Genomic DNA, 17,353 nt, shown 5'->3' on the forward strand with positions numbered 1-17,353 from the left:
CAAACTGCCAGCTCAGGTTCCAGATCCCTGTACAATATCGGAGCCAAGTGAGGACTGTGAGGTTAGTACACATAATTAATACATGTTCTAGTGCTTCTTCTATAACTCTGGACGAAGTCACCTTGCTGGGAAGTGCCAAGGTCCTTGGTGAGCCAAACAAAACATCTGCAATATATATTTTGTGTTCTCGGCTCTTAAACATCTTTCTTCCTTCCAGGTGCAGCAGATTCTGGGTTATGAAGACTCTGTAGCCGCTCACTTATCTCAGATCCTCAGCTCGGACCAACACTCTGTGATTATCTCATCAGCCAAGTAAGTGCCAGTCATTACAGCTAGCATGCTAACTGTTACCTGTTATGGAATGGTCATTCTAAACATGCTATAGAAGCTTTCCAGAAAAGCAGAAGGGGCATAGAATGTCAGCCACTGCTGCAACTAAGAGTCTATTGTCTGTCATAATCGGGCAGTTCATGCACCAGATGCAGTTGGAAAGAATACAGTGATTGCAGTCATAACAGATATAGCTGCAAAATTGTTTTCAATAGGGTTCTGTGGAGACTTGTCTCGAGCGTCTCTTGCCTCAGGAGATTGCCACAGAGAACCATATGGGAAGCTATAGTGCAAGATTATTGAAAGTAAATGCCACCAAATGAAAGCCTTGCTTGTCCCAAAAACAGTAATATACATAAATGCTCCATATGTAAAAAGGGAGCCAGCCACAGGGTCTAATTAACCTCAAAATTCATAAAAAAATAAACCTACAAATGTGTAGCTCTACCTGTAGCATACAATCAAAATAACCAAAAAAAAAAAAAAACATTTATAAGGAAAAGTACATGAATTGTGAATGTAAAATAAAATAATATTTTATTCTTTTAAAAGAATCTGAAGCATTGAAACCAAGGCTCTGATTTTTAGAGGCCAAAACTAGTAGTGCTCCTAATGACTACTGCAGTAGTATAGTATAACATACCTAGTATGCTTATGAACATAATATAAAAGGAATATACCATACAAATAAATCAGCTGTGTTATGTGACCCAACAATGCACATGACCATCGTTAAGTTCTCAAATAAATCACGCACAATCATAAATCATGCTCAAATGTCCACAGCCATTGATCTGTAAATAATTGTCATGTGACACCTCAAAGGATAGATGTGTAATCCCCAGTTGCAATGTGATGTTGACTGAAATAGGTTGTATTGCATTAGCCACACTGAAAAATACAGCTCTTCTTGAGGACGTATATAAACCCACACTGATATGTTCTAGCAATATGCAGAATGAAATCCTCCTCGCAGGTGCAGCACCAAAGTGCATATATGCAACACTCCCCTAAATGGAAGGTGGGTGTATTGCCATGATATATACAAGTACTCAAGGAACAGAAATGATGACCTAACTGGTGATGCTAAAGTTGGGATTGACTTGCATGTACAGAGGATAGTGGAGACTTGCATCTTCACATAAATCTGATGTACTATGAGACATTATTTGGCATCCGTAATATGAATCTATCCGCACACAGTGAACTTCAGGCACATCTTCCCACCAACATATGCAATGCACTCACATATGGCAAATCTCACAGCACTCTATGGGGAATGTTTAAAAGCAAAGCACCAAACATAATGGCAGATCACCACAAAATGGCGTGCAATAAAGCCTGCAATATTCCAGCCAAACATGCATTGTATGGGTGTAAGAAACCTAATACTGTAATTGAATGAATACAAAGTACTGTACCATTTATCAAGCAAGTAGTATTGCACATTGCAGACTCCACAGTCAGTGCGAGCAATATAACAAGCATCTGCATTGGTGGGTAGGAAATCCAGCACCAGGCCTCTGGGTAGAAATCTCGATCAGTTTCACCAGATGGTTCCAGGGCAAGTTACATTGGTATCATTTGTTCTTCCTATTTCATTATGTTTATTAGATTTACAGTATAAATGTGACAATAGAATTTGATAATTACACTTGCATAAATAATAGCCTTCGCATTCAGCATTTGGAAGTGTACAGCAACAAGTTAGTCAAACAAAGGTAACAGATTAACCACTAGAATTATTCCTTAAATAACACAGTCCAAAGGTATTAATACTTATATTGAGAGGATATATGGGTTTAGATCCAGGTTATACCACCAGTACTAAAATAAAAAAAAACAAAAACAAAAAACGGGGGTCTATGGTGAAATCCTATATGATTTTACCTCCCAACATGTGGCCTTGTCCTTCCTTAAATGTCATCCCCAAGAGATATGTATGATGTCACAAGTCTGTAGGATGTGAGGTAAGCTGTTCGTGAGATGTTGCAGGCACCACACCTGGCACCAATCATTCCATGGTTAGTTGCTTAAGTTACGTATATTCTCCATTGGAATATTTGGTCATATAATTAAACCACCTGACCATGGCAGCAGGTTTAACTATTTGTGTTTACAAACAGGTGTACCTAATAGATAAGAAGAGGCTGAGGTCGCTTTTTATAGATCCACATATAATGGGGGAAAACGTGTATATATAGATACAAACCATCTAAATACAAATTGTACCTAATATGATGGTAGTCTGATTTTCTTTTCATATATTCTTAGGGTCCTGTGTGAAACTGTAAAAGATTTTGTTGCCCGCGTTGGAAAGGCCTATGAGAGAATGACAGAGAGTTGTGAAGAATCTGAAACAATGGCAGGAAAGGTATTTTATTCTCCAGGTTCAATTTAAAGAACCAATGTATTTCATTTCATTGCAGTTATGACTTGAATACAGGTCATTTTTTTAGCTTTGTTAATGCACTTTTAAAACTGAATGTTACACTGGATAACTTTACCCTCTTGTTTTTTGGAACGTGGTTCTTTAAATATCATACAATGTGATTTCCTGAATTTTTTTTAAAACTTCTGTCTCTCAGAGTGGGAATGCACCTACAATGTGAATTTCAGACCCCTCCATGATTTCTAAGTGGGAGAACTTGCAAAATCGCAGGGTGTTCAAATACTTCTGTTCCTCACTGTATAATGAGGTTTCTTAAATTTGACTTCAAAGGTGGAAATACACTTTATAATCTGAAAAATTACTTTATATTCTGCAGTGCACTGTTCTTCGAGAGAAGCTGGACTCCCTCTTGAACACTTTGAATGAGGAGTCCCAGGCTACGTCAGTCCTGTCCCAACCTCCGCCTACAATAAATGAGGAGATGGAAGAGTCTTCAGAAAATGCCACATGCCCTCCAGTTATCTCTCCTTCTCCAGTGCGATCTCAGACTTTTCGGCCTCGTGAACAGCTCATGCTTAGAGCCAACAGTCTGAAGAAAGCCATTCGACAAATAATTGAGCAGGCAGAGAAAGGTAGGTAATACAGATATCTTCATAAATGTTCCATGTGGATAAAAGGCAGGCCTATTGTCTTGGTTCTTTAACATAAACTACAGTAATGCATTTCACATACGGCAATATTATATTCCACAAAATGCAGTTTAACCATTTCAATACCGTGCAATTTTACACCTTCCTGCCCAGGCCATTTTTCAGGTTTCAGCGCTCTCACATTTTGAATGACAATTGCGCGGTCATACAACACTGTACTCAAACTAAAATTTTATCATTTTCTTCACACAACTAGAGCTTTCTTTTGGTGGTATTTAATCACCGCTGGGGTTTTTATTTTTTGCTAAATTAACAAAAAAAGACCAAACATTTTGAAAAAAAAACACATTTTTCTTTGTTTCTGTTATAAAAGTTTACAAATAAATAATTGTTCTTCATAAATTTAGGCCGAGATGTATTCTGCTACATGTCTTTGGTGAAAATAACCCAAATTAGGATGTATTTTTTAGTTTGTAGGAAAGTTATAGAGTTCACAAACTATGGTATAGATCTGAAAATTGATCAATCCTGAAGTAGACAGCCAATCTAATTTCTTGAGGTCCAAGAATGTCAGAATAGTACAGATATCCCCAAATGACCCCTTTTTGCAGAGTAGACAGTCCGACGTACTTCATAAGAGGCATGGCGAGTTTTTTTAAGTTGTATTTTTTTGTCATAATTTTTCGGAAAATTAAAAAAATTATTTTCACTATTTTTTTTTTTACATACTGTCACCAGTGCAGTACAGCGTAATCATATAACTGGTATGGCGGTGAACAGGGACACTGACTGGTGACAGTATGAAAAAAAATATATATAAATATATTTTTTTTTTATTATATTTAATTTTTTATTACATTTTTTTTTATTTTTTTTAAAGATTTTTTTTCATATTTTACTATGACCAAAGTAGTACAATGTTACCATAGTAACATTGTACTACTTTGGGGAAGTGATCAGTATTTTTTTTTTTTTTTTTTTTTACACAATTTGCTTATAGCAAAGAATTACTTTGCTATAAGCAAGCATTTACCTGAATGAAATCGATTCATTCAGCTTTTTTTTTTTTTTTTTTTTTTTTTGTGCTTAGCTGTGATTTGGTCACAGCTAATCACATGACATGTGCATGTGATTAGCTGTGACCATTCACAGCTAGGCACTAGTATACAATGGATGGCATCATGAATGAAGCCATCCATGTATACAACTGTCATATGACCTGCTGTGATTGGTCACAGCAGGTCACATGGTACCAGCAACGGGAGCCGGTACTCGGATCTGTCATCGGCCGTGTCCGAGGTGCACGGCCGGTGACAGATCGCACTGCTGCGCCGCTCTGCATTAGCGCAAACGGCGCATGTGCGGGAGCACGCCATGGCGTGCACCCGGAATGGAGAGACACATCTGAAGCCGCCAAACGGCCATTGGCCGGGCGGCTAATGGTTAAATACAAACTTAAGAAGTTAAAAATATGATTCATCCCAGCAGTAGTTCGGTTATAATTTCAGAGGAAATTTGGCAAATAGATCATCGATTGCTTTCCTTACAGCTGTTGATGAACAGAATGCTCAAAGTAATGAAGATTTCCTCCTGTCCTTTCCTCCAGAGGATGGTAAAGATCGAAGTTCGGCAAGCACAGTGAACACACATAGTGTCAATGCTCTGCCCAGGATAAGAGCATCAAGCAGAGGTAACTTTCTATTAAGAGGAGAGTTCAGAATTACTAAACTACATATGCTAAGATCACATACATGCAACATAGTTGGTCGATTCCATAAAGCACATCTGAACAAGCTGGTGCCAGAAAAAGTGCTTCTAAAGTTCTTGTCATGAGTATATCCAATAATGGAAAAATATATTTTACACATAATATACATAGGATTTGCAAGTCCTGTCCCCCTCGCAAAAAAAAAAAATCAAAAACAATATGGAATATACATAGATGTAAATTTTGGTGCTGAGAAACCTTTAAAATATTAATTTTTACTATGTTTATTTGTATTCTGTTTACATCTATTTTTGTATCTATATTTGAAAGTAAAACATAATCCTAGATGTTAAGAGGTACCTGTAGTTGAGCTTAAGGGCTCTTGCACACTGGCGTCAAAAATGCTATGTTTTAGGCATTCAGGGTTTTTTGGGTTTTTTTTTTTAGGATCCTAATACTGCCCATTGCATTCAATGAGCCTGTACACACAGGCACATAAATATCAGTAAACTGGTGCCCTGTTTTAAATCAGTAAAATAAAAAAGAAATCAATAGATATGTAAATCAATAAATTAACCCCTCTATCAGGGGCGGACTGACCATTTGGAAACTCGGGCACTGCCCGAGGGCCCGGGGTCAGTAGGGGGCCCCATGAGATGCTCCTGGTACCTTTTTTATAGGCTTTTTTGAGTTAGGGCAAGGACACAGGGACCCAATGATCCCCTATTGCCCGGGGCTCCCATGAGTTGTCAGTCCGCCCCTGCCCTCTATGCAGATCAATTATAGCAGCTGTATACTAATTACCCCATTGAAAGTGTCAATATGTCTAAAAAAGTAAAAACTATAAATCTCCCACAAATACAGTGCTCAGACCTCAAGTGAAACAATGTTGCAAAACATTTAATACAACATTGCAAAGTAAAGTGCTACAAAATAAACAATGTTGTTACTTGTGCTTTGCCACAAATGTTTATAGGTTAAATAACACCAGAAGTCCCATCCACACTATTTGTGTGATTAAAACACTCAAAAAAAATGGTGGAAAAATGGAATTTCAATAAAATCCAAAAGCAGATATAGTTGAACCTAGTTCCAAGAAAAAAGAAATACGAAAAACTGCATTACTGGTTAGTATTTTTGTGCAAGTACGAACGTAAATCAAAGCTCCCTTTTGAATATATTGTGTGAATATTTGACATTCTTGGAGTGAGAAGAACATTTACACATGTATGTGCATGAAGATGCGAGCACTATACAAATACAAATCGGGTACTTTCTGGTATTCATATATCAGTAGCACGTGCAAGGAAACCTACAGTAGAGTATTTGTAGGTGCACTATTATAGACCAGCACTTCACACAGTCATGTGAAAAAGTAAGTACATCCAATGGAAGTTGTTGACTATTTGCACAGGCAAACATTGGATCTTGTTTAAAATAGTGCATATAGTAGATAACAGTGATATACTTGAGCAGAAGACCCCTACAATTTACATGGTTTATTCATTTTCAAAATCTAAATTAACAAAAATGCAGATTTAAGTTATGGAAAAAAGGAAGTACACCCCTACATTTACCACCACCAACTCAAAACCGTGAAATTAGAAAGAATTTGAATCAGATCTTCCAGTTTAGGTGCAGTGATTAGAGCCTCCTTAGGGAGGATGCAGTGGGACTGTGTTATTTAAACGGCAGAGATTTAGGGCCTGGTGTTCTCTTTGCTATTGACATGTTTAGGTTTATTATTCCAAGATCAGTAAAGCTCTTAAAGGTCCTCAAAAAAAGTTGTGGCTGCTTATGAGTCTGGTGAGATTTGATTGCCAAATATATATTATGATATGAAATTGATTATTTTCCTTACAAAATTAAACTATCTACAAAAGGTATAAGTTTCAAACTACTGCTAATTTGTCCAGGAATAGCCAGACCAGCAAATGCAGCCCAAAAGCTGATGGAAGTCTCCCAAGAACCCAATATTTCATCATAGGGTGTAAGGTAACTATTGCAACAGCTGAGGTCATGTGCATGCATCTACAATCAGAAAGAGATGCCACCAATTCAACCGACATAGGTGTGTCTGTGCTTAGAACAAGATTACAGTTTGCCATTGGACATATAGCTAAAGATTAGGCCTTCTAGAACAATGTGCTGAAGACTGCTCAAATATAGAATTGTGTGGTTACAGTAACAGTAGATGCACTGGCTGCAAACTGAAGACCATATTTAAGTTGAAGAACTTCACAATAACTGTGAAGCATGATGGTGGAAATGTTATGATTTGGTGTTACTTTGCTGCTTCAGGGCATGGTCAGCTTGTAGTCGTCAGGTCAAATGAACAGTCTGCGTCATATCCAAGTGTACTTGATGAGAATGTATGAATCCATCTGTCCACAAGTGGCCGTTGAATCACAAATTAGTCTTTTAACATGATAATGATCAGAAGCACACTAACACATACACCAAGGAATGTCCTAAAAAGAAGACATAGATAGTTATGGAAAGCCTTAGTGAGAGTTCTATTTTTATTCCAGTCAAAAGATTGTAGTGAGCTTTAAGAAAAGGCAGGTCATGCAAGGAAACTTACAAACATTATACAGTTGAAGTGGTCAAAAATTCCAGTTGCTGTCAAAGACTGATGGGTTGTTATACAAAATGCCTACCAAAGAAATAATTTCTTCTAAAGGGACAATACAAGGTTTTGAGGGTTGTACTTACTTTTTTCCACAGTACACCATTACATCTGTTGATATTTGTGTTGAATAAATGTTTTTTAAAAGGCAATTTTTTAATATGTGTTCATTCAAGTATATCACTCCTGTAGGCACTGTTTGAATAAAGATCTAAAGGTTTGTCTTTTCAAAGTTCAACAATTTCCATGGGTCATATGAATGTGTGGGCAGGTGTTCTGTTTATTAAGTGCAGACAAAAAACAAATCTTTTTGTCCATAGAACGTTGGACAGAGGGCCAAGGACTAGCAGCACAGTAGTGATATCACCAAATGTCACTCCAAATCTTCTGAAACTAGCAGCAGAGGCAACAGTGCCTAAGATCTTATACTTCAGATATATGTTTGAGGGTTGTTCTGTCTCTCCAATCTAAGCATTGAAAGTGTGATCTCTGCAACTTACAGTTGCAATGGGATAGCCAAAACTCCAATCTCAGTTGAATACCACAGTCAGTGACTCCATACAGAAGACATCTTGTAGATCTTGTGAAGTTTATTCCATAAACAGAGAGAATCTTACAACAATGAACATCTGATAGGTCAAAATATCATATTGTGATCTACTTCCATAAGACATGAGGCTAGAAGCTGAAATGCATTACTGGGAAAAGGGGAGGGCTATCTATACAGCATGAACTAAACCAGAGGAAAGGGAGGAGCAGAAACAAAATATAGAGAACACTTAAAGGCATATGACAGTCATGTGAAACATGACAAGGGTGTAAGGACAGGAGTGCCTAGGGACCCTTCTAACCAGCAAGCGCTGTTTTTTTTTAATTTTCCAGGAGAAATTCAAGAAAAAAGGGTTTTTTTTTTAGGGGATTGTTTGTACACCATTAATTTTAGTTTTTTTAAGCCAAATTTTATTTTGGTTTCTCTTTCAGATCATATAAACCTCACTTTTTACAATTAACATTTCTGAATGTTCCTTTTAACCTATCAAATATTCATTTTCTGGGTTTAGGCCCACTTTAAATGTTTATAAAACACTATATTTTTTATAGCAGGCAAATCAGAAAGAGCAACCAGTAAAAGCAGCCTCTCTGTGGGAGCCTCTACATCCCTCCCTGCTGCTAATACCCATCGGGAGCATATGCACCAAAGTGAGATATTCACCCATAAATGTCTTGAATGTCCTGATATGGCTATATACATGTACTAAATACTGTATCACTGCTTTTTTTCATTTGTTCTAGACATGAGAGCTGGAATGTCTGGATCTTTACCCGGGAATTCCATCATTAGCCGTCTGCTTATTAGTGCTGACCCATTTACCTCGGAACCAGACTTGTAAGTGGAGTTGATGAGATTTTAGTAAAACACTGACATATCTGCTGTGTAGCTGTTATCCCTCCAGGCTCATAACTCAGCCTCATGAGTTGTATTTATAGTATTCTACATTGTACCACCTACATCAAGCCCCTCTAAAATGCATTTTATTTATGATTTTTTTTTTTTTTTTAATGGTATGCAACTGTATTTTACCAGATACTTGTACCAAGCTAAAGCAAAGAAGAGTTGGTCACGAATGTGGCAGGGAAAAGTAACAAATAACATTGTGAGAAATCTGTTGATTTGCTGCTTCTTGTGTAAATCTCCCCCTCTAGTGGACAAAAAGGGGGATTTTTTGTGCTTTCCATAATATTAATTAAAAACTTCCTTTTTGAGATATTTAAAAGGTGGATGAGTCCTGGGGGGAGGTTGAGGGTGGTGGGGACCTGGAGACAGGAAGTAACATGTTGACATGGTTCCATAGGTGACCTGACGATGGGAGCCATCAAGGTAGACCCCCAACACAAAGACTTTAGACCAGTAGTCTCCATACTGCGGCCTGGAGGCCATATGTGGCCCTTTGCTTGCCTCCTATTTGTCCATTGCGACACTAATCCTCCAACTGACAACAATGATGAGGCACCATTCCTCCCACTGAGACCATCGATGGGGCACTATTCCTCCTGCTAGGACCAATGATGGAGCACTATTCCTTCCCATGACACCATTGATGGGGTACTATTCCTCCCATTGATACCAAGCATGGGGCACTATTTTCTCCTGCTAAAACCAACCATGGAGCACTATTTCCTCCTGCTAAAACCAACCATGGAGCACTATTTCCTCTTGCTAAAACCAACCATGGGGCACTATTTCCTCCTGCTAAAACCAACCATGGAGCACTATTTCCTCCTGCTAAAACCAACCATGGAGCACTATTTCCTCCTGCTAAAACCAACCATGGGGCACTATTTCCTTCTGCTAAAACCAACCATGGGGCACCATTTCCTTCTGCTAAAACCAACCATGGGGCACCATTTCCTTCTGCTAAAACCAACCATGGGGCACCATTTCCTCCTGCTAAAACCACAATGGGACACCATTCCTCCTGCTAGGACCAATGATGGAGCACTATTCCTTCCCATGACACCATTGATGGGGTACTATTCCTCCCATTGATACCAAGCATGGGGCACTATTTCCTCCTGCTAAAACCAACCATGGGGCACTATTTCCTCCTGCTAAAACCAACCATGGAGCACTATTTCCTCCTGCTAAAACCAACCATGGAGCACTATTTCCTCCTTCTAAAACCAACCATGGGGCACTATTTCCTCTTGCTAAAACCAACCATGGGGCACTATTTCCTCCTGCTAAAACCAACCATGGGGCACTATTTCCTCCTGCTAAAACCAACCATGGGGCACTATTTCCTCCTGCTAAAACCAACCATGGGGCACTATTTCCTCCTGCTAAAACCAACCATGGGGCACTATTTCCTTCTGCTAAAACCAACCATGGGGCACCATTTCCTTCTGCTAAAACCAACCATGGGACACCATTCCTCCTGCTAAAACCAATGATGGGGCAGTGTTTGCTCCCACTGATTCCAGGACATTTTCTAGTCACACCGTCCACAGTCCGGCCCCCCTAAAGCCTGAAGGAGAGTAAACTGGCCCTTTATTCTAAAGCAGGGGTCTCCAAAATTTTTAAACAAAGAGTTTAAAACCAAGGGACTTTGAATAAAATCACAAGAACCATTATCTGTCTCTTGATGGTGTTCAACATAAGTAAAATGAGTAAATGGTTCTAAGGTTAATTAAGACACACACTAGGAGATATAGATGGCATCTGCAAAAAAGTGGAGCAAGTTAAGAACTTGGCTACTTTGTGGTTGTGGCTAGTAACAAATAGGTCAATTTCTAGAGTTCCCTAACAGTTGCAGAACATCAGATTCCTCCTGGCACAGAATCATTTTCCCCAAGGCAAAGTAACGTTCCGCTCCCAAGGTTAACTGCAGACAGCTAGAACTTGATAAGTTGTCCACTAAAAGATATAGACTATCTTTCTCACTGCTGCCTGTTTCTTCTTGAGTTCAGTGAAAAAGAAATAAATAGCTTAGATCTGCAGAATGACGATTAGTAAGGGTAGCTCCTCCAAAGTCCTTCTACCTTGTATGAAAATATCTCTTAGGACGCTTTCCATAGAAAGGGCTCTTGGAGCTGTGGTGAGAAATTTGGAGGTGAGTAAAAGGTCGACTCATAGACAGCAGAGGGGAGCAAAGGCACCAAATAAGGGTGTGCCTGGTTTGAAGAAGCAGGTGAACCCTGCTGTCCAGAGAGGGAACCTACTTTTCTTATGAATAAAAGCATCCTGGAGTGGCCTGGTTGAATTGGGTGGAGGGAATTGCTTCAGAGGAGGAAACCATCAGCCCCAGAAACTGCATACACAGTCAAACTTTCAGAACTGGGTAACCTGCCTCTTTAAAGTAGTTAGCTTGGGTGGGAAAGTTGGTAGACCCTGTCTGAGCTAGTGTCTAGAATCATGACCAAGTATACTCTGCACTGGTAAAGATTCATGGACGTTTATAATTCTCTGTAATCTGATCTGCAGACTTCATAAGGCCTCATGACAAACTAGAGCCTCAATGAGTAGATCAGTCAGGTAAGGGATCATAGAGTACTCATTGGATAAAAATATCAAGCCAAAAATGCAAGAGTGCAAAGGATTTTGTTGAACAATTGCACAAAAGAATAGAAGTGACATGAACAGTTCAGAATAAATGATAATGCAAACATAAATAACAGTGTTTCATAAAAGCATACCCCCGATCCACTTATGACCTCCTGCCAGGATGCCTGAGTGGCCACCGGTCAGACCCTGAAGCCAGGAGAACATCATTCGCCCTGTAGGCTGTTACATCATTTGACATAGAACGTACACAAAGTTAGGATTGCCAGTTCCAGTGAAGGAATGAAGTGGTGGGGGAGTGCAGAATCTGAATGTGTTCAGAACCTTGTATCTTTATGGGATAATGATGACCACAGAGAATTCCTGAAATTTAGGAATGTCTCCAAGAAAAACCTCTTCATTGCAGGTGACATTTACTTTGAAAACCTGTACAACTTGTCTTGTCTGTTACAGATTGTCTTATAATTAACCACTTCAATACCAGGCACTCTTACCCCCTTCCTGCCCAGGCCAACTTTCAGCTTTCAGTGTTGTTTTTTCACACAAATAGAGCTTTCTTTTGGTGGTATTTAATCACCGGTGAGTTTATTTTTTGCTAAATAAAAAACCCTGAAACGTTTGAAAAAAAAAAGCATTTTTCTTTGTTTCTGTTATAAAATTTTGCAAATAAATAACATTTCTTATACATTTAGGTTAAAATGTATTCTTCTACATTTCTTTGTTGAAAACACCCCAAATTAGTGTATATTTATTTATTTAATTTATTTCAGGTACTTATATAGTGCCGTCAATTTACGCAGCGCTTTTACATATATATATTATACATTAACATCAGTCCCTAACCCTCAAGGGGTGTACAATCTAAGGTCCCTAACTCACATTCATACATACACATACTAGGGACAATTTAGACAGGATCCAATTCACCTACCAGAATGTCTTTGGAGTGTTGGAGGAAACCGGAGTACCCGGAGGAAACCCACGCAGGCACAGGGAGAACATGCAAACTCCAGGCAGGAGGTGCCGTGGCTGGGATTCGAACCAATGACCCTAGTACTGCCAGGTGGAAGTGCTAACCATTTAGCCACTGTGTATTATTTAGTTTGTAGGAAAGTTATAGAGTCCACAAACCATGGTATATATATATCTGACAATCGGTCAATCCTGTTGTACTGATGGCCTATCTCATTTCTTGAGGCCCGAAAATGCTAGGATAGTACAAATACCCCCCAAATGACCCATTTCTGGAAGATAGATAGTCCAAGGTATTTAGTAAGAGGCATGGAGAGTTTTTTTGGAGGTTGTAATTTTTTGTTACAAATTTTTTTTTTTTGGAAAATTTAGAAATTAAAATTTTTTTTTTTTTTTTTTATTATTACATATTGTAACCAGTCCAGTACAGTGTTATTATATAACTGGTGTGGCACTGATCAAGGACACTGACTGGTGACAATATGTAAAAAAAATAAAAATAACTTAATGTTTATTTTTTTTTCAAATTTTACTATTTTTTATTACATTATTTTTTTCTTTTTTTTACTATTATTTTTCAACACACTGTGACCAAAGCAATACAGTGTTACCATTGTAACATTGTACTACTCTGGGCAAGTTATCAGAATTTTTTTTTTTTTACACATTATGATTGCTAATACCAATGTATTGCAATCATTGATACTGAATGAAACTGATTCATTCAGTCTTTTGTTGTGATTAGCTGTGAGTGGGCAAAGCTCATCACATGATACAGATGGGCTATGATTGGCCCTGTCTGTACCATGTGATTGCTTTGACCAATCACAGCTAACAACACAATTGTATACAATGGATGGCATGCCAGGTAGCCATCCATTGTATGCAATTGGCATATGATCTGCTGTGATTGGTCACAGCGGTCACATGACACTAGCAATGGGCCGATGTAGTGTTATGTCATTGGCTGTGTCCCGTGGACACAGCTGGTGACAGATTGTGCCGCTGCGCGGCCCCACAGCCGCGTGAGTGGCTCCTTTTGACAGGACGTCATATGACACCCAGTCACAGGGAGGAGTGTCCCACCTGGCCGTCAATCTGCTAATGGCCGGGCAGGAAGGTGTTAATATTAACAAAATAAATGAATATTTATAAAATAATACCATAAACAAAATACAGCATGCATCCAGAAAACTAAAAGCCAAATTAAAACTTATTTTCAGATATGTTTACCAGAACAAACACCTGCTAAAAATTACCTTTGATTTCTTCTTTGTCAGGAATTGTTACACAGAAAGATGTGTAATGAACAATTACTTTGGGATTGGACTGGATGCAAAGATATCTTTGGATTTTAACAACAAAAGGGATGAGCACCCCAAGAAATGCAGGTAAGTTAAAGTAAAGCTGGCAGTGGTGAAATAATTTCAGTGCTATATGCTAGTTTATCTGATCTTCTTCTCTTTGATGGAAGAAGTCGCACAAAGAACATGATGTGGTATGGTGTACTGGGGACCAAAGAGCTGCTACAGAGAACGTACAAGAACCTGGAGCAGAGAGTGCTTCTAGAGGTGAGAACTGCAGCCTTTCAAACCTACCTATTTACTCCTGTATCTGTCCCTACTGTATGTCCTTTCCTGTGTCCTTCATTCTTTTCCTTAAGGTGTATTTGTTTGTGGCTTGATGTGAACTAATCTTGGAGAGCACACTCTGCTTGAACTCTAAATGTTCTGATCTATGAAGTATAGCTTTGACATTACATATAGCATGTGTTTGTCGCAGCACCCAATATGCACATACCAGGTTAGTCACTCCTAAAGTAATCTTCACACTCGACACACTTCCCGGTGTGTTGGATGCCTGCATCCTCTGCCACATTCTGTGGTTTTATCTGCCAAAGCCTACAACGCTACAGTTTACAGTAATGGTAAAGGGTCTAGTTCAGGACAAAGTAGCAATTTACCCATCAACTTTACAACTGACACTCATTTTAACTCACTCCCCCTGACCCCACCCTTTTCACCTGTCAGAGCCCTGCAGGTAGGACTCACCCCACTGGCTCACTTAAAGTAGAATTCTGGGAAAACTTTTTTTTTTTTTTTTTTTGCCTGTGCAGTGGGGCTGTGCTGGCACTGCACAGGTTAACTGCTCTTTCTGTTCTAGGGGAGAGGTCATGGAAGACGTACAAACCTGACCCGCTGATCCTCCCGGCACAAGACCATTTTTGTTCAGCTCTTGCCCCTACGTGGTCCAGCGATCTTGTAAATGTTCTGCTCCTGACTTCAGCACACTCCATAGACAGGAACAGTTCACTGCTGGACCATATGGTAGTATAGTATTCCGTAGGATCAGTGGGTCAGGTGAGTAGGAGCTTTGTCCTCACCCCCAGAAAAACAAGCAGCTGATACATGCAGTGGGAGTACAGCCCCACTGCATGGTGAAAAGTAAAAAAAATTGACTGGAGTTCTGTTTTAAAGGGCCACTTTTTATTTTTAAAAAATAACAAACGTCATACTTACCTGCTCTGTGCAATGGTTTTGCACAGAGCAGCCTGATCCTCCTCTTCTCGAGTAGCCTGCCGGCACTCCTAACCCCTCCCACCTGCTTAGTGCCCCCATAGGAAACAATTTGCTATGGGGGTACTCATGCATGCTTGCTCCTGAGCCGGATCTGTGTGTCCATAAGACATATAGAGCGAGTCTTGTACTCGCCCCCCACTCCCTCCTCCCTGGCTGTGTTTGATAGCAGCAGGACCTAATGGCTCCGGCTGCTGTATTTGAGCCTATGAAGAGAGAGCCGAGAGAGCCTCTGCTCACGTGCACATCATTGGATTGACATCGGGCTCAGGTAAGTATGGGGGGAGCTTGAGCTGCTTTCAGAAGGTTTCTTACCCTAATGCATGCAGTGTATTAAGGTAAAAAAAAAAAAAAACCTTTTGCCTTTAGATCCACTTTCACTGTACAGGTAATTTGAGCTTGAGCTATTGAGCTCTGGCCTTTATTAGTAAAGAAGTAAAGATTTGCTTGGTAAACAGATGAAAAGGAACCTACAACTTGTTTTACTTGCCAGACTACAAAAATTGTCCTCCTACTTTTTATTTAGCCTTGAACAAAATAAAGGAAATAGAAATAACCCCATAATGTACATCTACTATACATTGACATGAGCTAGATTTAGTGACAGGCCACCTACTGTACATGACTCAGCTTCCATCTTCATTTCACATGCATCTCATTCAACTCACATCACTGCTTCCTCACCATCTTCTGTATGTATGGAATCCCTGTAAACAGTGTTTCTTCATCTCGTGTGTCTCTGTGTCTGTCCCTAACACTGGTTGTGTCTGTCTCTCTTCTTTTAGATGTCTGTCTCTTTCTTTCTCAGTGGATGTGCGTGTCTACTTCCACTTACCCCCATATCCCCCGCAGTGTGATGGAGTGCCAATTCCCTTACCCAGCCTGCAAGGAATTGCTGTACTGAACATTCCCAGTTACGCCGGCGGCACAAACTTCTGGGGAGGCAACAAAGAAGATGATGTAAGTTTCTCTTAATTTTAGTGTCCATCTGGAGTGCATTTTTATTGTGTGACTATTATAAATACTTTATTCCCTGCTTTCTTCAGACATTTGCTGCACCTTCTTTTGATGATAAAATCTTGGAGGTGGTTGCTGTATTTGGCAGTATGCAGATGGCAGTGTCCAGGGTCATCAAGCTGCAGCATCACCGGATTGCTCAGGTAACACTTAACTGACATTGCTACATGGATATATAATTCTTATTTACCATTTGTAGCCAGTAGATGGCTAGTGTGATGGTCCACAGTCTCAGCAGGTATACTAATGTGCTGTTAGTTAACAGAGTCTGTTTTTACAAATAAAGCTGAATGTGCTGAAGGAGAGCTGGTGCTATCTAGATTTTCAGTCAGCCAGTCAGTCAGGGCATTGTGTGTTACATGCAGTGAAGCATCAAAACAGTCCATATCAAATATTTATTCTTATGTCAACTGTATTATAACATAAAATATGTTTATTAACTAGTATATAAAATAATATTGAAAAAAATCCACCTAAATTTCCTGTTTCGATGCAGGACAAAGCAACAATTTTATTTTTAACGACCACAGAGTTGTTGTGTTTTACTGCTTCTTTTTACAGTGCAAATCTGTTAGCTGGCCCACTCAGTATGCAGCTGATAAATTATCTAAGGCAGGGATTTGCAAACATTAACAAAGGGCCAGTTTACTGTCATTCAGACTTTAGGGGGGCCGGACTGTGTCCAGTGGGAGAAAACAATGTCCCATCTTTTGTGTCAGTGGAAGGAATAATGCCCCATCTTTGGTGTCAGAGGGAGGAATTATGTCCCATTGTTAGTGTCAGTGGAAGGAATAATGTCCCGTTGGTGTCAGCGGGAGAAATAGTGCCCTGTTGTTGGTATCATTGGTGGGAATTATGCCTCATTGTTGGTGTCAGTGGCAGGAATAATCCCTCAAGGGCCTGATAAAGGCAAGCAAAGAGCCACGTCCGGCCCCCAGGCTACAGTTTTGAGACCTCTGATCTCAGCAATTGAAAGGCAGCACCAATGCACCCTAGTACTACCTCATGAGCTCCCTCTA

The 17,353-nt window shown here is 39.5% G+C and overlaps 1 protein-coding gene across 4 annotated transcripts in view; it reads left to right on the plus strand.

The window, feature by feature from the left end:
* Nucleotides 1-17,353, plus strand: part of DGKD (diacylglycerol kinase delta) — a 136,341-nt gene that overhangs the window by 103,305 nt on the left and 15,683 nt on the right. For 2 of the 4 annotated variants that reach the window (XM_089665748.1, XM_089665735.1), the window contains exons 12-22: nt 1-61; nt 218-312; nt 2,605-2,704; nt 3,099-3,354; nt 4,922-5,062; nt 8,811-8,909; nt 9,003-9,096; nt 14,022-14,132; nt 14,216-14,312; nt 16,170-16,277; nt 16,364-16,477. The exon at nt 1-61 is cut by the window's left edge and continues 24 nt beyond it. In XM_089665748.1, coding sequence (XP_089521874.1) covers nt 1-61; nt 218-312; nt 2,605-2,704; nt 3,099-3,354; nt 4,922-5,062; nt 8,811-8,909; nt 9,003-9,096; nt 14,022-14,132; nt 14,216-14,312; nt 16,170-16,277; nt 16,364-16,477 — 1,276 coding nt within the window. The remainder of the gene's footprint in view (nt 62-217; nt 313-2,604; nt 2,705-3,098; nt 3,355-4,921; nt 5,063-8,810; nt 8,910-9,002; nt 9,097-14,021; nt 14,133-14,215; nt 14,313-16,169; nt 16,278-16,363; nt 16,478-17,353) is intronic. The other 2 variants (XM_089665741.1, XM_089665754.1) reach the window with 2 other exon arrangements.

Source organism: Staurois parvus, unplaced genomic scaffold (assembly GCF_062004578.1).
Source record: "Staurois parvus isolate SC_StPar_1 unplaced genomic scaffold, SC_StPar_1.0 ptg000049l, whole genome shotgun sequence".
In the NCBI taxonomy this organism is placed as follows: Eukaryota; Metazoa; Chordata; class Amphibia; order Anura; family Ranidae; genus Staurois; species Staurois parvus.